General features: G+C 44.2%; 2 protein-coding genes across 5 annotated transcripts in view; one reads left to right on the top strand and one right to left on the bottom strand.

Annotated features, from left to right (window-relative positions):
• LOC139052337 (uncharacterized) overlaps positions 1-12,561 on the top strand; it is a 49,927-nt gene extending 37,366 nt beyond the window's left edge. For 3 of the 4 annotated variants that reach the window (XR_011509838.1, XR_011509837.1, XR_011509836.1), the window contains one exon: positions 12,348-12,561. Coding sequence is in view for 1 of the 4 variants with exons in the window: in XM_070529431.1 (XP_070385532.1) it covers positions 9,796-9,875; positions 12,348-12,529 (262 nt within the window). In the remaining 3 variants the exon portion in view is untranslated. Of the gene's footprint in view, positions 1-9,795; positions 9,876-12,347 lie in introns of all 4 variants that reach the window. The other variant, XM_070529431.1, reaches the window with a different exon arrangement.
• LOC139052336 (uncharacterized) overlaps positions 1-18,455 on the bottom strand; it is a 61,008-nt gene that overhangs the window by 32,465 nt on the left and 10,088 nt on the right. The window contains exon 2 of the mRNA XM_070529430.1: positions 10,771-10,979. Coding sequence (XP_070385531.1) covers positions 10,771-10,979 — 209 coding nt within the window. The remainder of the gene's footprint in view (positions 1-10,770; positions 10,980-18,455) is intronic.

Raw genomic sequence — 18,455 nt, 5'->3', positions numbered from 1 at the left:
TGACCTTTAGCGCAACCACGTGATGTGACGTCACGACAGCCGGAGGAAAAGCTGGGCCCCAACTCGCGCAATATGCAAGGCATTCTTGGCTTAACCAAGCTAAGCCTGGCCATTTTTTCTTTGGAAGGAAGCCATTTTGTCAGTTGTACGATACTCTGGATGCAGTTAAATGTGCAGCAAACATAGGAGAGGACATTGGTATTGTGATTGTACTGCCAGAACCAGCTGAAGATACAGAATAGGAGCAGGGTGATGACGATTACACCTATCCTTTAGCCGTGATCGACATCTGGTGTTCGTGTAGGTTAGCAAAGCGCGCAACAATATTCCATCAAAATGGTCTCATTGAAATAGCATTATTGAGGACACATTAGCTGCACTCGCGAGGACAACGTTGCTGTTGCCATGCTTGCTTGGTGGTACTATATATGTGTTTGGATGCTCATGGCGGATGGTCACGGTCACTACCCAAAACAATTCAGAAAGCAGCTGCGATGCTGATTTTGTCACGCCTGAGCATCATGGAGATGTGAGAAGTGCATGGGCACTTTGTGCCTCAGAAGAAGATGCTTAAAAAATTTCCTACAAGCAGGTAGAAGTGCACTGACTAAATAGCCTTGGCTATTGAAACCCCATGCACCCAGTGTACTAGATGTAGTGTAGAAGAGATGTTTGAGCAGAAGCTGCTTCTGTACTTTCCCAAGGCGGCGTGCTTTGTCAGTACTGCCAGACACGTCAGGCTTTTATGCACACTGCTGATATAAATGCCACTCATTTCAACACTGACATTTTGGAATTGAATGGCAAGTGAGAGAGACTGTTTAATCAAAAACAGAGACTTCTTCCAGGAAGTGTCTAATTGCCTACATGCTACTCTGTGTGAGCTTCTGTGAGCTCTGTGTGAGGGGTTTCAATAGCCTTGGCTATTGAAACACCATGCGCCCAGTGTACTAGATGCAGTACACCATTGTAACTTGAGAACTCTCTATAATGAATAACTCTCGATAATTTTTAGATGTGATATTTGTGTTCTTTCGTTATTCACAATCTCTGAGGAAAATTGCACTAACAGTTTTATCATGGGTCATAATGGGTTAATTGAAAGGCCCTAAGAGAGAGAGGGAGGAAAAAATAATAAAAAATAATAATAATGTCACGAGTTTGTGCCGGTCTGGACAAAAGGACGTTGGGAGGTGAAGAGGAGGTTGAAGTGTCTCGAGGATCGGTAGATGGTGTTGCCTTGGCTACTAAGCTACAACCTTGTAACGGTATATATTGCATTATCATTATTATTTGTTTTGAACACATATATACAATTAAAAGAGAAGGAAAAGCGAGGAGCAGGCTGGCAACTGCCACCGGAAGGGGCACAACGCCTGCCTGTATACTCTTCAGAAAGGAGGTGACAGCAACATAGAAATGGAAGATAAGAAGGAGGGGAGGAAAGAGGAAAGGAAGAGTAACATGACAAATCTAAAGAATAAAGCAGAACACAGTACAGATCACACACAGTAGGGCCGGTCACTGAATGTCACGCTACTACAGAATGCTGAATAGAATAGTTTTGACGCTACAAACGTGAACCTAAGTTAGTTAACTCTAGAAAAGTAAGTAGGGCGCGATGAGCCTGATCACGTTTAGACACACAACCACTGGGGTACAAACATTCGTCGAGTGTCGTACACCGCAGGCCAAGGAGATGATAGTCTCTCACTAGCAACATGCGCTGCGCACTGAAGCGATACACTCAAATATAAGGTACTGAAATGTCTCGTAGCAGCCACAAGACGTACGCAATGGACTTGCCACATATCCTTGTCCGTATAAACATACGTGCATGTTCACGTAGCCAACCCTCAGCTTGAGTAGTTGTGCTCTAGCGCGACGAGGCAAGCCTCGACCGCAGGGCGGGAACGTTCCATTTGTGATGTGCTGGTCTGGATGCTGCTTGAGTAGGTGGCGATGAATCAGCAGACGAGTGTCATCAAGCTTGCACAAAATTTCTGGCCAGTCGCAGTTGTTATGAGCGGAAGTTGAAGCGAGCCGATCAGCCTCTTCATTTCCTTTGATTCCTACGTGGGAAGGTATCCATTGAGCAACGAGAGATACCCCACGTGATAAAAATTTGCTCGCAGAGTCAGTAATGCTGCGCACAAATGGACAATCAATCTCACTGCGTTGTAACCTGCTAAGGGCAGCACGGGAGTCCGTAAAGATAGCAATTTTCAATGTAGTTAACTCCTTTTGCACATATTTCAGTGCAACATTAATCGCTGCTAACTCAGCAGTTGTTGACGAAGTTGGATGAGCTATTTGAAAGATACGCCATACTTGAGTCAAAGGGCAGAAAAAAGCTGCAGAGGTGCCTTGACCGTCGCTGTGTACGGATGAATCTGTGATTACTTGAAGATAATCTGGAAACTCTTCGAACATGTGAGACTGAGCCAATTGGAATATTGCCGAAACAGGCATATCAGACTTTTTGTGCATGTAAGAGATTGTGAAGTAAATAGGGAATACGTGTCTCGTGATATCTTTTGGAGGCAGAGACGTATCTGAAGCAGTATGTTCAGAAATAGTAGTGATATCCATAAATAATGCCGCCATTTTTCCCATGCGAGGTAACGGGCGGTGAATGAGACAATCAAGGAGCGATTGACTATTCGATGCTCGGTGCAGACGCTCGATACGATATAGAGCTCTCTGGTCTGCTTGCAGCCTCAGGGGTAACTGATGCGTTTCAGTGAGTAATGCAACAGATTGCGCCTCACGAGGTAATCCAAGCATTAGCCGAAGGGCAACGCAATGATCTCGTTCCTGTTGGGCCATCAAACTAGGTGGTATGTTCAGGACTGGTAACGTGTGCATCATGCCTGAGAGTACAGATGACAGGTACACCTGGAAAGCCGTTGTTTGGTCGCCGCCAGCACCTTTAGCAGCCATGGCGGCCACATACTTAAGGAGGGAGTGCGATTTGCGTCGTACAGATTGAACAGCAGGACGCGAAGAGATGCGATCGTCCACAATTAGCCCCAAATAACAGTGTTGTCGTACCCAGTTTATATGCGTTTTGTCAAAGTACAGTCGGCTCATTGTTCGACGAGCGCGTTGTTTAGGGTGATATGCTATTGCAGCAAGGATGGTTGGCAGATTGTTCTAGAAAAACTGGCCACCCTGTATACGCAATCCCTCATGACCTCGAGTGTACCGGAATCTTGGAAGAACGCTAACATAATCCTAATCCATAAGAAAGGGGATGCCAAAGACTTGAAAAATTATAGACCGATCAGCTTACTGTCCGTTGCCTACAAAGTATTTACTAAGGTAATCAGAAATAGAATCAGGAACACCTTAGACTTCTATCAACCAAAGGACCAGGCAGGATTGTGTAAAGCCTACTCAACAATAGACCATATCGACACTATAAATCAGATGATAAAGAAATGAGGAGAATCTAACCAACCCTTATATATAGCTTTCATTGATTACGAGAAAGCGTTTGATTCAGTTGAAACCTCAGCAGTCATGGAGGCATTATGGAATCAGGGTGTAGACGAGCCGTATGTAAAAATACTGTAAGATATCTATAGCGGCTCCACAGCCACCGTAGTCCTCCATAAAGAAAGCGACAAAATCCCAATAAAGAAAGGCATCAGGCAGGGAGATACGATCTCTCTAATGCTATTCACAGCGTGTTTACAGGAGGTATTCAGAGACCTGGATTGGGAAGAATTGGGGATAAGCGTTAATGGAGAATATCTTTGTAACTTGAGATTCGGTGATGATATTGCCTTGCTTAGTAATTCAGGGGACCATTTGCAAGGCATGCTCACTGACCTGGAGAGGCAAAGCAGAAGGGTGGGTCTAAAGATTAATCTGCAGAAAACTAAAGTAATGTTTAACAGCCTCGGAAGACAACAGCAGTTTACGATAGGTAGCAAGGCACTGGAAGTGGTAAGGGAATACATGTACTTAGGGCAGGTAGCGACCGCAGATCCGGATCATGAGACTGAAATATTCAGAAGAATAAGAATGGGCTGGGGTGCGTTTGGCAGGCATTCTCAGATCACGAACAGCAGGTTGCCATTATTCCTCAAGAGAAAAATGTATAACAGCTGTGTCTTACCAGTACTCACGTACGGGGCAGAAACCTGGAGGCTTACGAAAAAGGTTCTACTTAAATTGAAGACGACGCAACGAGCTATGGAAAGAAGAATGATGGGTGTAACGTTAAGGGATAAGAAAAGAGCAGATTGGGTGAGGGAACAAACGCGAGTTAATGACATCTTAGTTGAAATCAAGAAAAAGAAATGGGCATGGGCAGGACATGTAATGAGGAGGGAAGATAACCGATGGTCATTAAGGGTTACGGACTGGATTCCAAGGGAAGGGAAGCGTAGCAGGGGGCAGCAGAAAGTTAGGTGGGCAGATGAGATTAAGAAGTTTGCAGGGACGACATGGCCACAATTTGTACATGACCGGGGTAGTTGGAGAAATATGGGAGAGGCCTTTGCCCTGCAGTGGGCTTAACCAGGCTGATGATGGTGATGCTATTGCAGCCAATTTAGCAGGTGCTATGAGCAAGCCAACTTCACTTAAGTACTCCGAAGTAGCGTTTAGAGCTCTCTGCAGGCTTGCACGAAGCCGCGGACCAAGGTGCGAATGGCTGCTTATCCACAGAGCAATGTCACCTGTGTAGACAGCTACGCTCACAGGGAAGTCACTGTCCTGGGGCAAACTAATTGGAAGCGCGGCGAGTACAGTGTTAAACAAAAGCGGCAATAACACGCTGCCCTGTGAAACACCGTACTTCACATTTAAGTATTCACTAGTTACTCTTCCGACACGCGCTTTCATCCGGCGCTCCAATAGAAAATTATGCACAAAGCAGAGCAGGCGGCCCAAAATTCCCGAGCTTCCAAGAGCGAAAATAATTGCCTTATGCAGAACTGAATTGAAAGCTTGCTGTATGTCTAGGAAGAGCATGTAGGTGGAATGCTTGTTTCCTTTAGCAATTCGAGCGCTGAGACAAGGTCGGATATGCTGTCCAGAGCTGAACGGCGGCGATGAAAGCCACTCATGAAATCAGGGAAAAAATTCAGCTCCTCTAGCATGACAGGTAAATGAAACAAGACCATTCGCTCCATTGACTTGATGACATTTGAAGTTAGGGATATCGGCCGGTAGGACTTGAGGTGTCTTGCAGGGAGCCCAGGCCTTAAAATTGGTATCACCACGGACGATTTCCATTCAGCAAGGATTAATTACACTGTGTCTCCATACTTCGTTATACTCATCCAATATACAGTCATGAAAACTCTTATCAACATTCCGCAATGCTTGATACATCACACCATCTTCACCTGGAGCAGTGCGGCGTTTGGAGAGGCTCAGCCCGTGTTGCAGCTCCTCAAGAGTGAAATCTGCCTCGTCCATCTGACAGGGTGAACCGTAGGAAGCGGTTATGGTGCTGTGACTTGTCAAGGAAGGCAGGTCGCCATTTGTGGTGTCACTGGATGCTGGAGAGACGAAAATGTCTACAAATGCCTCTGCTATAACTTTTGGTGACTGACCAGTCGCTATGCTCAATGCAGCCGTAGGATTCTTGCAGATTTCAGGAGTGCGGAGAGCCTTCAGTATGCACCATACACTTTAAAAAACACTTCCAGTATGCAACGAACTACACAAAGATTCCCAGCTTCTGCAACGAAGCTGTTTTGTATGCCACAGTATGGCTGCATCAATGCGACTATACATAGTCCAGTCGGTGCGTTGTTCAGAGCACTGTGCCTGCCTGTAAACACGCCATCGACATGTGCGGAGCTGCAAAAGCTTTAGATCAGGCTTTGGTTTGCCGATACACCGTCGTCGCTGTACTGTAGCTTCTCGTAAGCACTCACTCATCACTTTAACGGGCTGTCTTGAGATGGTGCCTCTGAGATCAGCTTACGGAACTTGCCCCATTTAGTCACTGTATACACGACAGCCTGGCGACCCACAGTATGTGTTGGTGTTAATTAAATGGGTAGGTGATCTGAGACCCACGGCTCAGGTTCACATGACCAGGCTAAGCACACATCTCTCGTTGATATCGCAAAGTCTATAGTGGAATGCTTCTTTCCTCTACCTATAAATGTAAGTGAACCGTCATTCAGTATTTGCAGATCGTTCTTGATAATGGTCTCGTTAATCTCTGCTCCACAATTGTCTTGGGGACGGCTACACCATCGTGGGTGGTGGGCATTAAAATTAGACGATGCACCACACCAAGACACTAAGCACTCAAGTAGTTAGGTGTCAGAAGAACGTGTAGGCCTGTTGTATATGCTTGCCTTGTATATGTTTACAGGAGGTATTCAGAGACCTGGATTGGGAAGAAATGGGGATAAAAGTTAATGGAGAATACCTTAGTAACTTGCGATTCGCTGATGATATTGCCTTGCTTAGTAACTCAGGGGACCAACTGCAATGCATGCTCACTGACCCGGAGAGGCAAAGCAGAAGAGTGGGTCTAAAAATTAATCTACAGGAAACTAAAGTAATGTTTAACAGTCTTGGAAGAGAACAGCAATTTACAATAGGCAGCGAGGCACTGGAAGTCGTAAGGGAATACATCTACTTAGGGCAGGTAGTCCCTGCGGATCCGGATCATGAGACGGAAATAATCAGAAGAATAAGAATGGGCTGGGGTGCGTTTGGCCGGCATTCTCAGATCATGAACAGCAGGTTGCCATTATCCCTCAAGAGAAAAGTGTATAATAGCTGTGTCTTACCAGTACTTACCTACGGGGCAGAAACCTGGAGGCTTACGAAAAGGGTTCTACTCAAATTGAGGACGAGGCAACGAGCTATTGAAAGAAGAATGATTATGTGTAACGTTAAGGGATAAGAAAAGAGCAGATTGGGTGAGGGAACAAACACGAGTTAATGACATCTTAGTTGAAATCCAGAAAAAGAAATGGGCATGGCCAGGACATGTAATGAGGAGGGAAGATAACCGATGGTCATTAAAGGTTACGGACTGGATTCTAAGGGAAGGGAAGCGTAGCAGGGGGCGGCAGAAAGTTAGGTGGGTGGATGAGATTAAGAAGTTTGCAGGGACGGCATGGCCACAATTAGTACATGACCGGGGTTGTTGGAGAAATATGGGAGAGGCCTTTGCCCTGCAGTGGGCGTAACCAGGCTGATGATGATGATATGCTTGCCACCGTCGTAGACACACCTCTGAGGCTCAGAATAACAGCTGCACACTCAAACTCATCGTCACAGATGCCGTCTATGTCAAGAACCGCAAATCCAAGTCGGCACGCATGCACACTGATGCTTTTGAAGTATTACGCATATGCACGACGTCCACACACTGGAAAGAGCCACAAGCTGGTTCCGCACATCGAGTGCTACTGTGGGCACTCCCGAAGCCTGGCAATCGATATTTGTCTTTCCTTACATTAGTTTCCTGAAGCGCTATAACGCCTGGTGAAGTTTTCATAGCGATGAGTCGAAGAACTAGATCAGTGTGCCGTGGTAGCATCGACCTGACATTCCATTCCAGCACAAAGGGGCGAGGCTGCTGAGAACTGTTAAAATTGTTTCCGGTAAAACGTCTACTGAAGGCCGTCGAGGACTGGAATGAGGGACTCCAAAAGTTGTTCTGCTGCTGACGCTGCTGGCGTCCAACTACCGGCGATTAGAGATCTAATGACGTTGACAAGCATCTCCAGAAGATTAACAAGTTGAACATCATCGTTGGCTGAGACCGGTTTAGGCACTGTGAGTGCAGTGCTTTCCACGGTGGTCGAAGTCTGTGTAGATACTTGTTCCGACGATTTCGATGGAAGCGCTGGCCACGATGCGTCTGAGAGGCAGAAGGTTCCCCCTACTTTCTGATGCATTGTGTATTTTGTCATTCTTTGAACGCGCTGCTTTTACAGTCACTGGGGCAGCACTACGGCAACGGGAGCTTTCATCTCCAGCTGCCTTCTTTTTGGCTTTCTCTTTTAGTGCCTTTAGTTCATTCTTCAATGATGGACATCCTTTATCCGTTGCCAAATGTTTACCATTACAGTTACTGCACTGATACGCCTGACTTTCACAGGAATCTACACGGTCATTCCCACTGCATTTGGCACAGACCTGATCTCTTGTGCAAAAGCCCTGAACATGACTAATCTTAAAACACTTATGACATTGCAAAGGCCGTGGTACGAAAGGTTGAACAGGACAGCGCACAAGTCCAGCCTTTATATGACTAGGCAGCTTTCCAGAGGCAAAAGGTATCTTCATACACTTTGACGAGCCCAGCCTTCGAACGCTAATTATTTTGCATGGTGGCGTGCAAACGATCATGTTCTTAAAAACGTCGTCTTTGAGATCCAAGTCGACATTAGATACGACACCAGCTGCTATATTTGCACTCTGTGGTATGTTGGGACGTGTGTAGACCCCACAGATTTCAGACAAACCAAGTAGAGTTTGCACCATCTTATCATCAGTTGTGTCAATGTCAATGACATATTTCCAGGGGTTCATGCGAACCTCTTGGATTAGTCCAGGGGCAAGTTTGAAGAAGAAATCATTAAGTTTCTGTCGGGAGATAGCATTCAGGCTTACCATCGTGTCGACAGGCATGAAAGCTACTGTCGTAGTCTTGATGGTGCTGTATATGATAGTTGCTTCACTTGAGGATGATGCCGGAGATGTCCGTCTTGGGAGGCGGTGCTTGACAGGTATGAAAGCATCCGAATCTTCTGATCTTGAGTCAGAAAGCTCAGAATCAGCCGCGGCGGACCCTACTGCCGAACTGAGCCGCTTCCGAGCCGCGGGTGGTCTATGCTGACTGCCAGACGAGTCCAAGACCATATCTTCCATGGCAAGCTCCGCGGGGAGGATCTCCCAGTAGAGCAGGAGTCTTCAGGGTTCAGCACAAACGTCGTTGCCTGTTACTGATGCATGAAAATAATATAAATAGAGGAAAACTGCAGCACCAGAAGAAAACTAGCAACTGAGCACAAAAGCTTCCTATATAGTATAAATACATATATTTTCTCCCCGCAACATTTTGGTGGAGGTGCGGGGTAGAAAAAAAAGAAATAGATATGGCTGACAGTGTTTGTAAAAGATACATTCCACTTGGACTTTGTCAGCGACAGACATGTTCAACACAGGGTTTGTCAGAGATCCAAGGAAGCTGACAAGAGGTTACAAAGCAATGATCCCGCAGGATTCTTACAAGCTTTCGAGAAAAAATTTAAGGGTATTCAAGGACTTTCAAAGCCCTGTCAAAGCTTTTTCAAGGGTACAGAGCACTTTTACATATAGCATGTTTTTACTATAACATTTACAAAACACCATAGATAGTTATATTGTACTAGAGATACCAAAATTATATTGGAAATGTCCATCCAGCCTTGATCATTTCAAGTACCTAACTTGCACAAAAGTTAGTGCAGCTGGTGGAACCACTCTTTTATTAGCTGGATGACGTTCATGAGTTCTAACACTTTACTTTTTGCAGTACTATTTCGAGCAGTTCAATTTGGCTATGAAGGTGATGCCAATTGATGCTTCTGCCTTTTCTGTGTAGTAATCTGCTGAAGCAGTCAAACTGACAATGACTTCTTCAAGTTCTTTTTTCTTATGTTGTGAATTTCATCTTCGACTAGACGCTTTTTTGGCTGCCTAGAGCAGTAGTCTTAAACTCATCTTTGACACCGGGCCGCGTCCACTTCACATAGGATCCTCAAGGGCATGCGGCCGCCCTTTTCTGCCTGCCCCCAACCCCATCTTCTTTCACAGTGCTTGCCTGCAATCACATGGAAATTCTTGCCAAGCAGTCAGCACATGGGAGAGGAAGCCATGGTTGACACTGCATGAAGGTGGGTCAGTGTGGGTGTAACGCAATTCAAGAAACCGCTGAGTGCTGCGGGCACTTCTATGTGTGCACTGTAGTGGTTCCTTGCTGCTGACACAGATGATCTGAACTCCTTCAGATGTCCATGCTCAGAATACTGCCAACTTTTTCTACTGCCTCACACTGTCCACTTCCCACTGTGGGGTTTTCCAGTACCACGAAAGTTGCTGCGCAAAGTGGAATGCATGTGCACATGTGCTGGCTTTAAATTTTTATAGTACTACTGTTTTTAAAATGAATTTACTGGGTCAATGCTGATCTAGCATAGGAAGTAAGACACATAATCGATCTTAGACTGCATTACTCAATAATTCAAGAATGCTTAAGGGAGAAAAAAATTTAAGTACTTTCATGGACCTTGAAAACATACTTTGCATTACTCAAACTGTAGGCGATATGCACCGTGAAAGCTAGATGAACTACTACTTTAATGTTGCTATCTTTATGAGCGCACTAAATGTGCAAATGAGTTGGGATGAAAAGTATCGGGCAACTGCATTCGTTAACACAAAGGTTAAATGAATTACTGTGGTCTTTGGCAATCGGTACTGATTTCGTTAGCCGAAGCTGCTGTGATTCACCTACATTGGTTGAAAAATCAAACTGCCCAAACCTTATTTTTTCCCTTAATGTTCAAGTGTTACACCGACAGCAGTGTAGACACCCGCACAAATCACCCGCTCTCTACAAATATGCTCTAGTGTTTTGTTCAACAACAGCCGACAGTCAATAGCGGGTCCTTTTCTTTATTGTTTTGGCTTTTCTGCGGGTCATGAAAAGTGTGACATAATGTAAACAAAATGCTCAACCCACAAGTCACTCCAGGCTCAGTAAAAGCTTTCAGTGAATTGCACACCAACCATGCTGTTATCGTGTTGTAGCTCGGCAGGCGTGTAGTTGAAAGGCTCTGGAGTGTCGTCCTGCCGAAGGAACTGCAGCTGCTGGTAGTGGGCCCACTTGGGTACGTAGCGGTCGAGCGGGTGGCCACCCTGTGCCGACTCCTTGATCTTGCGCACCTCGCGCTGAAACTGGGAGCGCAGGTTGGCCCACTTGGACTTCACCATAGAATCTGCAGAACGGGGAGGAACATCAAGTTACCCAAATGCTAGTTTGTCTCACAGCCCTTCCTGTCTATTACTGTAAGACTTGGCAAATAAACCAAGTTAGCTGAATGTATAACAAAACTGGCATTTAGGCAAGTTGGTTATGTTTCATCTAGGATAAACAGCACAACATGGTAATCAATGCCTGTCCCGTCACTTCCTCAGCCCTTGTCCGTGTCTGTGTTGCCTGTTTACACAAGATGCAAATGAATGTAGATAATGTGAAACAAGCTCTCTGCACCCCTGAAAATTGCACACATGCTCTCAAAGACGATACCAGTCTGGCATATGTAGCACAAAGTACTGCTGTAGGCCATAGTTGTGCTGCCTGAAGAATGCATGCCATGCAAAACTTCATAAGGCACACCAACAGACAGTGCTTCCAACTAAAATTCAGCAAACCAGCAAGCTGAGCCTTCAAAAACAAAAGAAAACCAGTAGTTTGAGGCACCCAAAATGGCTAAAGAGCCCTCTGAACTCAGGTTACAATCAGAAATAGTATGGTCAGCATATAAATTTTATTCTATCTGCACAGCATGTAACTAAACAAATGGTACTGAAAGGAAATCCATCTCTTTCTTTGTACAGGAAACCCACATACACACATATATACACATACATACACACACACACGTACACATATATATATATATATATATATATATATATATATATAGACAGAGAAAAAGAGACACAGGAAGATAGGTTGTACACCACACAAAGACAGAAAGTTGTAGTACGTACTGCTGAGAAAAGCATGCTTTAAACGGGAAGCACTTTCCTAACAACCACAGAATGGCCAAATTAAGGGATGTCATCTCACGAATCTCATGCCGCAAAAAAAGTTTTGAATCCTTCAACTACACGTAGAGTTATTGCACCAATACCTGGCTTTGTGTCCCTTTCCGTACCTGCTAGCACACTGAAAGCTACACAGCAGAGCCAAAAGGGCAGAGCTCTGGCCAAAAGTAGTGTGTCGTGGTGGCGAAAGGACTCGTTGCAGCACTTCGTGGGGCCGTGGTAGACTACGCTATGAAGCATGCTGCTGCCATCTCGGAGGCCACATGTGGCAGGTGCAGCTACGCCCAGTGTAAAGATGAAATTATTTGCTGTCTTTTCAACATTGCAGACATATAGTACATCTTTAATTTATTTAACTAAAAATTAGCAGTTATGTATTACTGAGAATGCTCTTGCGATCACAAAATTAGCCAGTAGCATTGATGGGTTCACCTGCTTTTGATGACGCTGCATGAGGACATTGCAGAAGCAAGAGCAAGCAAATTTTGACTGTGTTTTAGATGATATTGTAAATTTTCTGCCGCTCCTTACAGGGACCCAACCGTATCATGAAAGAAGAATGGAGCTCTGCCATCCAGTGCTCAGAACTTTCACGGCAAACTTGGGCTGTCCAGAGAGCCCACAATGTGGCGGTAAGGCTCGGCCTACGAGTCCCCACTTAGGAGTGGCCCACAGCTCTGCCCTAGGACAAAGCTTCTCAGGACCTTGTAAATAAAGTTTTTTGTCTGTTTGTCTGTCTGCCACAAGCAGTGCAGTAATACCATTTGGCTCAAATGCTCACAGCTGCGATTATGACAGGTTGGCTTTGTTTTCTTACTATGTTCAAAAAGTGTTTCGGGGCCTTTTAACATTGAGGATGCACGTTTTTACGCTGCCAAAACAACGTTTTGCTGAACTTCTGACAAAACTTCGCATCAAATTATGCTAATGTCCTTAAGCTATTTTTAAAAATTATGCTTCAAAAATAAAAAAGACCATAACATTTTGTTTACAACTCGATGCAAGGTGATCCACTTGGAACGAGTTCTCAGGATGACATCAGTTTATAGATATTATTTCCCAAACTTTGCAAAGAAATACATGTGGCAATCCAGCCACGTTTGTGCTTCAATGCATCAAACAGTGTTTCGTTACAAAAAAAGTAAGTGGAATGACTGTGCATTTTTACTGTAAGTTTGATGCCACATGTCTCGAAAATGGTGTCATCCAAAGAATTATTTTCAAGTGGGTATGCCTTGCAGTCTCACCAGCTACAATTTGTAGCTACACCAGCCTTTACCACTCCAAACTCTCTACTCAATCTTCTAGGTTTCAGCGATAGCAAAGGCTCTTGAACGGCAACAACACATTACCTCTCGGCAGCTAGGTGTGGAGTAGGGTAGCAAATAGGACAAGCAATTTTCGCAGAAATTCTAGGAAAGCCTTTAGGCTTGCACTCCTTCCCTTAAGGGACTGCACTTAGAGGGAGGAATGGAGTCTGTGGAGGAGAGTTTTCGGTTGGCAAACGCCAAACAGTCGGGCAAGACAGCAAGATTAGAGTTTTGCAGATAGCCTATAAAAATCTGCCTATCCATTTTTAATGAACGGAAAAAGGACTGGCGTTTCGTTCACTTATTGCTTGATGCAGAAAAAGTAAGCAGAAGAAAATAGGCTAGAAAGCAAGGCAAACAGCCAGAAGAGACCTGTTGAAGCCTCGGTAAGAGCAGAAGATGAGCTAATCTTTTTTACCAGATCTTCTAGGGAGTAGTTTGGCCATGGCTACGCATGAAAGAGGGCGCGCACTATTAAGCAAGTCACCCATTATTCAAGTGCACTTCTGCGTAGTGCTTGTGCTATATTCTTTTACATTTAATATACAGGAACAACACCTTGTGTCATAACTTCAGTAGTACCATATGATGCAAGTTTCACTCACAACTGGTCACCTGCTGCACGACTTGTTTGAAGAGATGTTTGGAGGCAACTTGCAATCATGGTACTGGGGTCCTTAACATGCGGCACATATCATTATTTAAACACGCTCGGGAATCTATGAGGCAGACAGTCCGAAGCATGGATGCTTTCTATGTTCTATTATGGCACCTGTACTTCACAGTAAAATAAGGGCAAGCAGTTCCAAGAGATTTGAGAGTGTTCTCATCTCTTGACACTCGCCTGCGCTGAAGACCACAGAGATGTTTTGTTAGGATGGGCTCTCAGCAGTTTCGACTAGGGAGGTGAACCGCAGCTAGGCAACTGGCCACGGCCATCTAGTGCCGAGAGATCGGGCAGTGACAAGATGCTCTTTCTTTGTCCCTAATTTTTTACCACCTTCTTTCTTGGTGCCATTTATGCTTGTCGTTCCCTACTCTGCCCTGCCCCCTACCTCGTATCCTTCAGTGCCTTGCATCCTTCCCTACAACTCTTTTCCATCAGCCACTGTCACCCTCAAAATACCAGGTCGTTGCAATTGTGAACAGGGCAGCGGCCCCTCACATTCCTATATTTCTGTTTACTTCTTCAAGGTAGCCACACTGTGTGGATGTCGCGGCCATTCACCTACCTCCCTTCCCACCCATCTGCTGTGGCTGCTTCTCAGCTTCCGTGCCCTGTACCCCCGTCCTTGATATATTCTGCAATGCACAAATCAGCATTCTGTCTTTCTCTCGTGTCCCATTTTTCGCACCATTGTCATCCTGCACAATGTATGCCAACTAGCCCAAAAGCAAGGTCTCCTAAAAAAATTAAAGCCAGTTCCATGCTTGTGAAATCTAAGGAAAGAGCAGAGCTGTGGTTCTCCTGTCTCCCTTGTGATTTTCTTTTGTGCATCTGTTCCTTTCTTGTGATTATCTGTTTTCTTTTGTTCTTATTTTGTGATTATCCATATTTTTCTGTTCTTTTCATGTAACCATCTATTCTTTTGTTATGATTACCTATTCTGTTACTAAGTAATTATTGGTGTTGTGTGATTACCCTCTCAATTTATGGCTGATGTTTATTACTCCGATCTTGTCATTTATCATCTCTATCGTTGCATTGAGCTAGGATCTGCGGTTCATGTTTCTTAGGGAAACACAGGAGAATCACAGCTCTGCACTGGCGTAGAGGCTCCGCTTTTTTCTTCCGATTCTCAAGGTTCACTTGTCTCCACTGGTGTTTAGCTGCTGCTCCCTTAGCGCAAAGCGAGGGATTATTCGCTCTTTGAGGGCGCTTGCGTTCCCAGGCGAGCACGTACTGACATTTTAGCCATTCGGCGTCCGCCGTTTCCGGAGCGGGCAGGGCCTGGAGTTCACCGGCGAGCGCACTGGGACCTCCTAACCGTTTGGTGTTCATGGGGTGAAAGGCTACGAGCGTCCCCTATGGAACGCGGTGAATGAAGTGCACCACCAAGCTCTTGTTAATATACTGCCTAATTTCCAACCTATGTTAAAAAAAACAAAAAAAAAAACATGATAAATTCCCACTACCAAACTTTCTGAAACCCTATTGTGAACTTTGTTTTTGTGTGCCTCTGTTTGTCGTTTCCCTACTTTCCTTCCACCAACCTTCTAATCACCTCTTACTAATCTCTATGGCGGACATGTTTACTTTCCCCTTGCTCTCGCTGAACCCAAGGGCTTCAAGTAGGCCAGAGATGCCCCAATCGACCTCTGGGCAGATATCTTTCCATTCTAATAAAACATGCTCCATTGTTTCCCTAGCTTTACCGCAGCAAGCACATGCTTCTTCTTCCTTCTTATATCTTGCTTTATAAGCGCGTGCTCCAAGGCATCCTGATCTTGCTTCGAAAAGTAATGAGCTTCCCTTTGAGTTATCATAAATTGCTTCTTTCCTGATTTCGTTTTTTCCTCTTACGTAGTTACTCATCGCAGGTTTATTTTCCATTGCCGCCACCCACGAGATTATCTCAGCCTCTCTGACTTTCCGCTTGGTGTTCTTTGTTGCCAAGTTACTCACCATACAGGTTGCATACTTGCTAGTAAGCTTCCTGGTTCTTTTCCTCCACCGTGAATCATTGTTTTTTCTGTACAAATACCTGAAAACTCTCCCAGCCAATTTACTTTCTTCTATATTCCTCAGTCGCTCTTCATATTCAATTTTATTGTGAATTTCTCTCACTTCAAAGCTTGTCCAGCCCTGCACAGCTTCATTTGTAGTGTTCCTGTGAGCGCCCAATGTGAGGCGTCCCACTGACCTTTGGTTGCCATCGAGTCCCGATTGTGCCCCTAATTTCAAGCAAACAACTGCATTTTCAAATGTAAGTCCTGGAACCATTACTCCTTTCAATATACCCTGGAGCACCTTGAACCTCCATAGAGCTCTGTGTTTCATTATGGCCACATTTCTCTTCCCCTTTACTGTCATTGTTTTTCTCTGTGTTTCCATATATCTATTGCCTTCGTTTATCCATATACCAAGGTATTTATATTCTTTCACACGAGCTATTTCCTGGCCCTGTATTGACACTGTCGGTTTACAGTTTTCATTCAATATTATAACACCTGGTTTTCTAACGCTAAATTTCAGACCTAACTTCCCACCTACCTGTCCACAGATATTAGCCAAATGTTGCATATCACTTTGCTTGTTAGTTAGCACAATGTGGTCCCCATAAAACAAACTTGGAATATGCTTGGAATAGTTTTCATATGCTCCTGCAATGACTAAAAAGGCCACACATAACAGTCTCTTTTCTGCTCTGGATATTTCAATACACTGAGTAAGGACAAATAAGTTATCATCAAGACGCCTTCCTATACTGAAGCCATTCTGAAGGTATCCAAAATGCCGTAGAAGACATTGTGGGGCTAGTTGGCTCATAGCTTTCAAAAGATGAAGCGCCAACAGAAACAGCACACTAAGAAAGAACAAACACAGGACAAGGCACTACTTGCAACTGTTTTTCGAGGTCAAAGGCAGCTCAACATATAGCCATGGGGAGAGGGGGAAGGAAAAAAAGAGGGAGCAATGATTATGTATCTGTACCCGTACTTTGCAACATTTTCCTAGTGGGCATTGACAGTGCTATCCAAGGAGTTTGATGGAGGCAAAGTGCTCAAGGTTTTTAGGTATGTTGATGATTTTTTAATTTCAATACGAAATGATCTCCCATGACTTCTTCACATATTGTGCACGGCATTTCATCTGATTTTAAACAGCAAGGCAAAGGTTTAGATTTCACTTTTGAGCTAGCCATGAATAACAGCTTGCTGTTCAAATATCAAGCACGGGGAGACAATAGTTGCAGATTTGAGGGAAAGAATGACAGTTATTGAGAATTAAAGAGGATTATGGAAGGAATGCCAAGATAAGATAGTACACTGTGCGGAATCTTGTAAATCTACCATGACGAAAGTCCAATTCCTGGCATCGAAGGTCGATAATTTAGAAAACAGAAGTAGGCAGAATAACCTAGTAATTTATGGATTAAGAGAAAGCTCTGATGAAGATGATGAAGACTTGATGCGAACGTGTGAGATGATATATTTAAGAAGATCCTAGGAATAGAAATTAACTCAATAGAATGTGTTCACAGAATCGGTACAAAGCAAAGCCAGAAGACACGCCCCATTATTATCAGGTCATTTAACTTCAATGAAAAGCAAAATACCTATTATCGAGCTGCTTCAAGCTGAAAAACACCCAGATTCCAATATCAAAAGAGTTCTCAAAGAAAGTAGGCAGCACATAAGCTAAATTATGGCGTTCTGCAGTAAGTAACAAGGCGAAAGGGGCAAAGGTGTCGCTGGCATTCGATAAGGCAAAAATAAATGGCAAAACCTTAATCTAGAGTGAGTATGAGGACCGAAGAATCCAGCAATCTAAACCAATAACTTTCGCACGCGCTGGCCAGGCATCTCGTGACAGCATGTGACAATGACATACTAAATGTATCAGAGTATTATAGCTGAACGCGCGCAGCATAGTCAACAAGTTCAGCCTACTTGAAAGCATAGTTGCATTTCATCAACCGCACATCATAATCATCACGAAAACCTGGCTTCACTATGGGGTCCAGGATTCCGAAGTATTTCCCCTTCTTATCGGCTCATACGAAAAGACAGAATTGCGGGGGGGGGGGGGGAGGTGTAGCTGTCGCAATTAAATCTAAAATAAAATTCACAGTTTTAAACAGCATATACCTGACCATGAAAGCGTATGGGGTAAAGTTACATTTAATGGAAAAAGCATATTACTGGGTGGTGTGTACCAACCTCTGAATGGGTCCCCTGAATACCTAGATGTTATGCACAATTAAATTGTACAGCACACTAACTCACGTTCCAATATTACCATCACAGGTGATTTCAATTTACCAGGAATCAATTGGACTAACCTTTCACACAACAGCTCTGACACGGAAGTACTGAACCACTGTTGTTTATGTCATTTACTTTCTCTTTGGACCAAGTAGTTTCTGAACCGACTAGAATAACTGGTCCATCATGTTCTGTACTTGATCAAATGTTCGTAAGCAGTCTATTTCAATATAACACATTAAATATTGAAAATGGCATTTTGGACCAAAAATGATTGTATTCTCCTGCTCAATTTTAGGAAACCATGAACGCGTTAAGCCATCAATTGCTGTTATCAGGGATTACTTAAGAGAGCATGACAATGCTATCTCAGAATATTGGAACGCCTGCTTTCTACAGTTT

The sequence above is a fragment of the Dermacentor albipictus genome, unplaced genomic scaffold (assembly GCF_038994185.2).
Source record: "Dermacentor albipictus isolate Rhodes 1998 colony unplaced genomic scaffold, USDA_Dalb.pri_finalv2 scaffold_21, whole genome shotgun sequence".
Lineage (NCBI taxonomy): Eukaryota > Metazoa > Arthropoda > Arachnida > Ixodida > Ixodidae > Dermacentor > Dermacentor albipictus.
The sequence above is the reverse complement of the archived record's forward strand: the minus strand, read 5'-3'. Positions and strand labels throughout refer to the sequence as shown.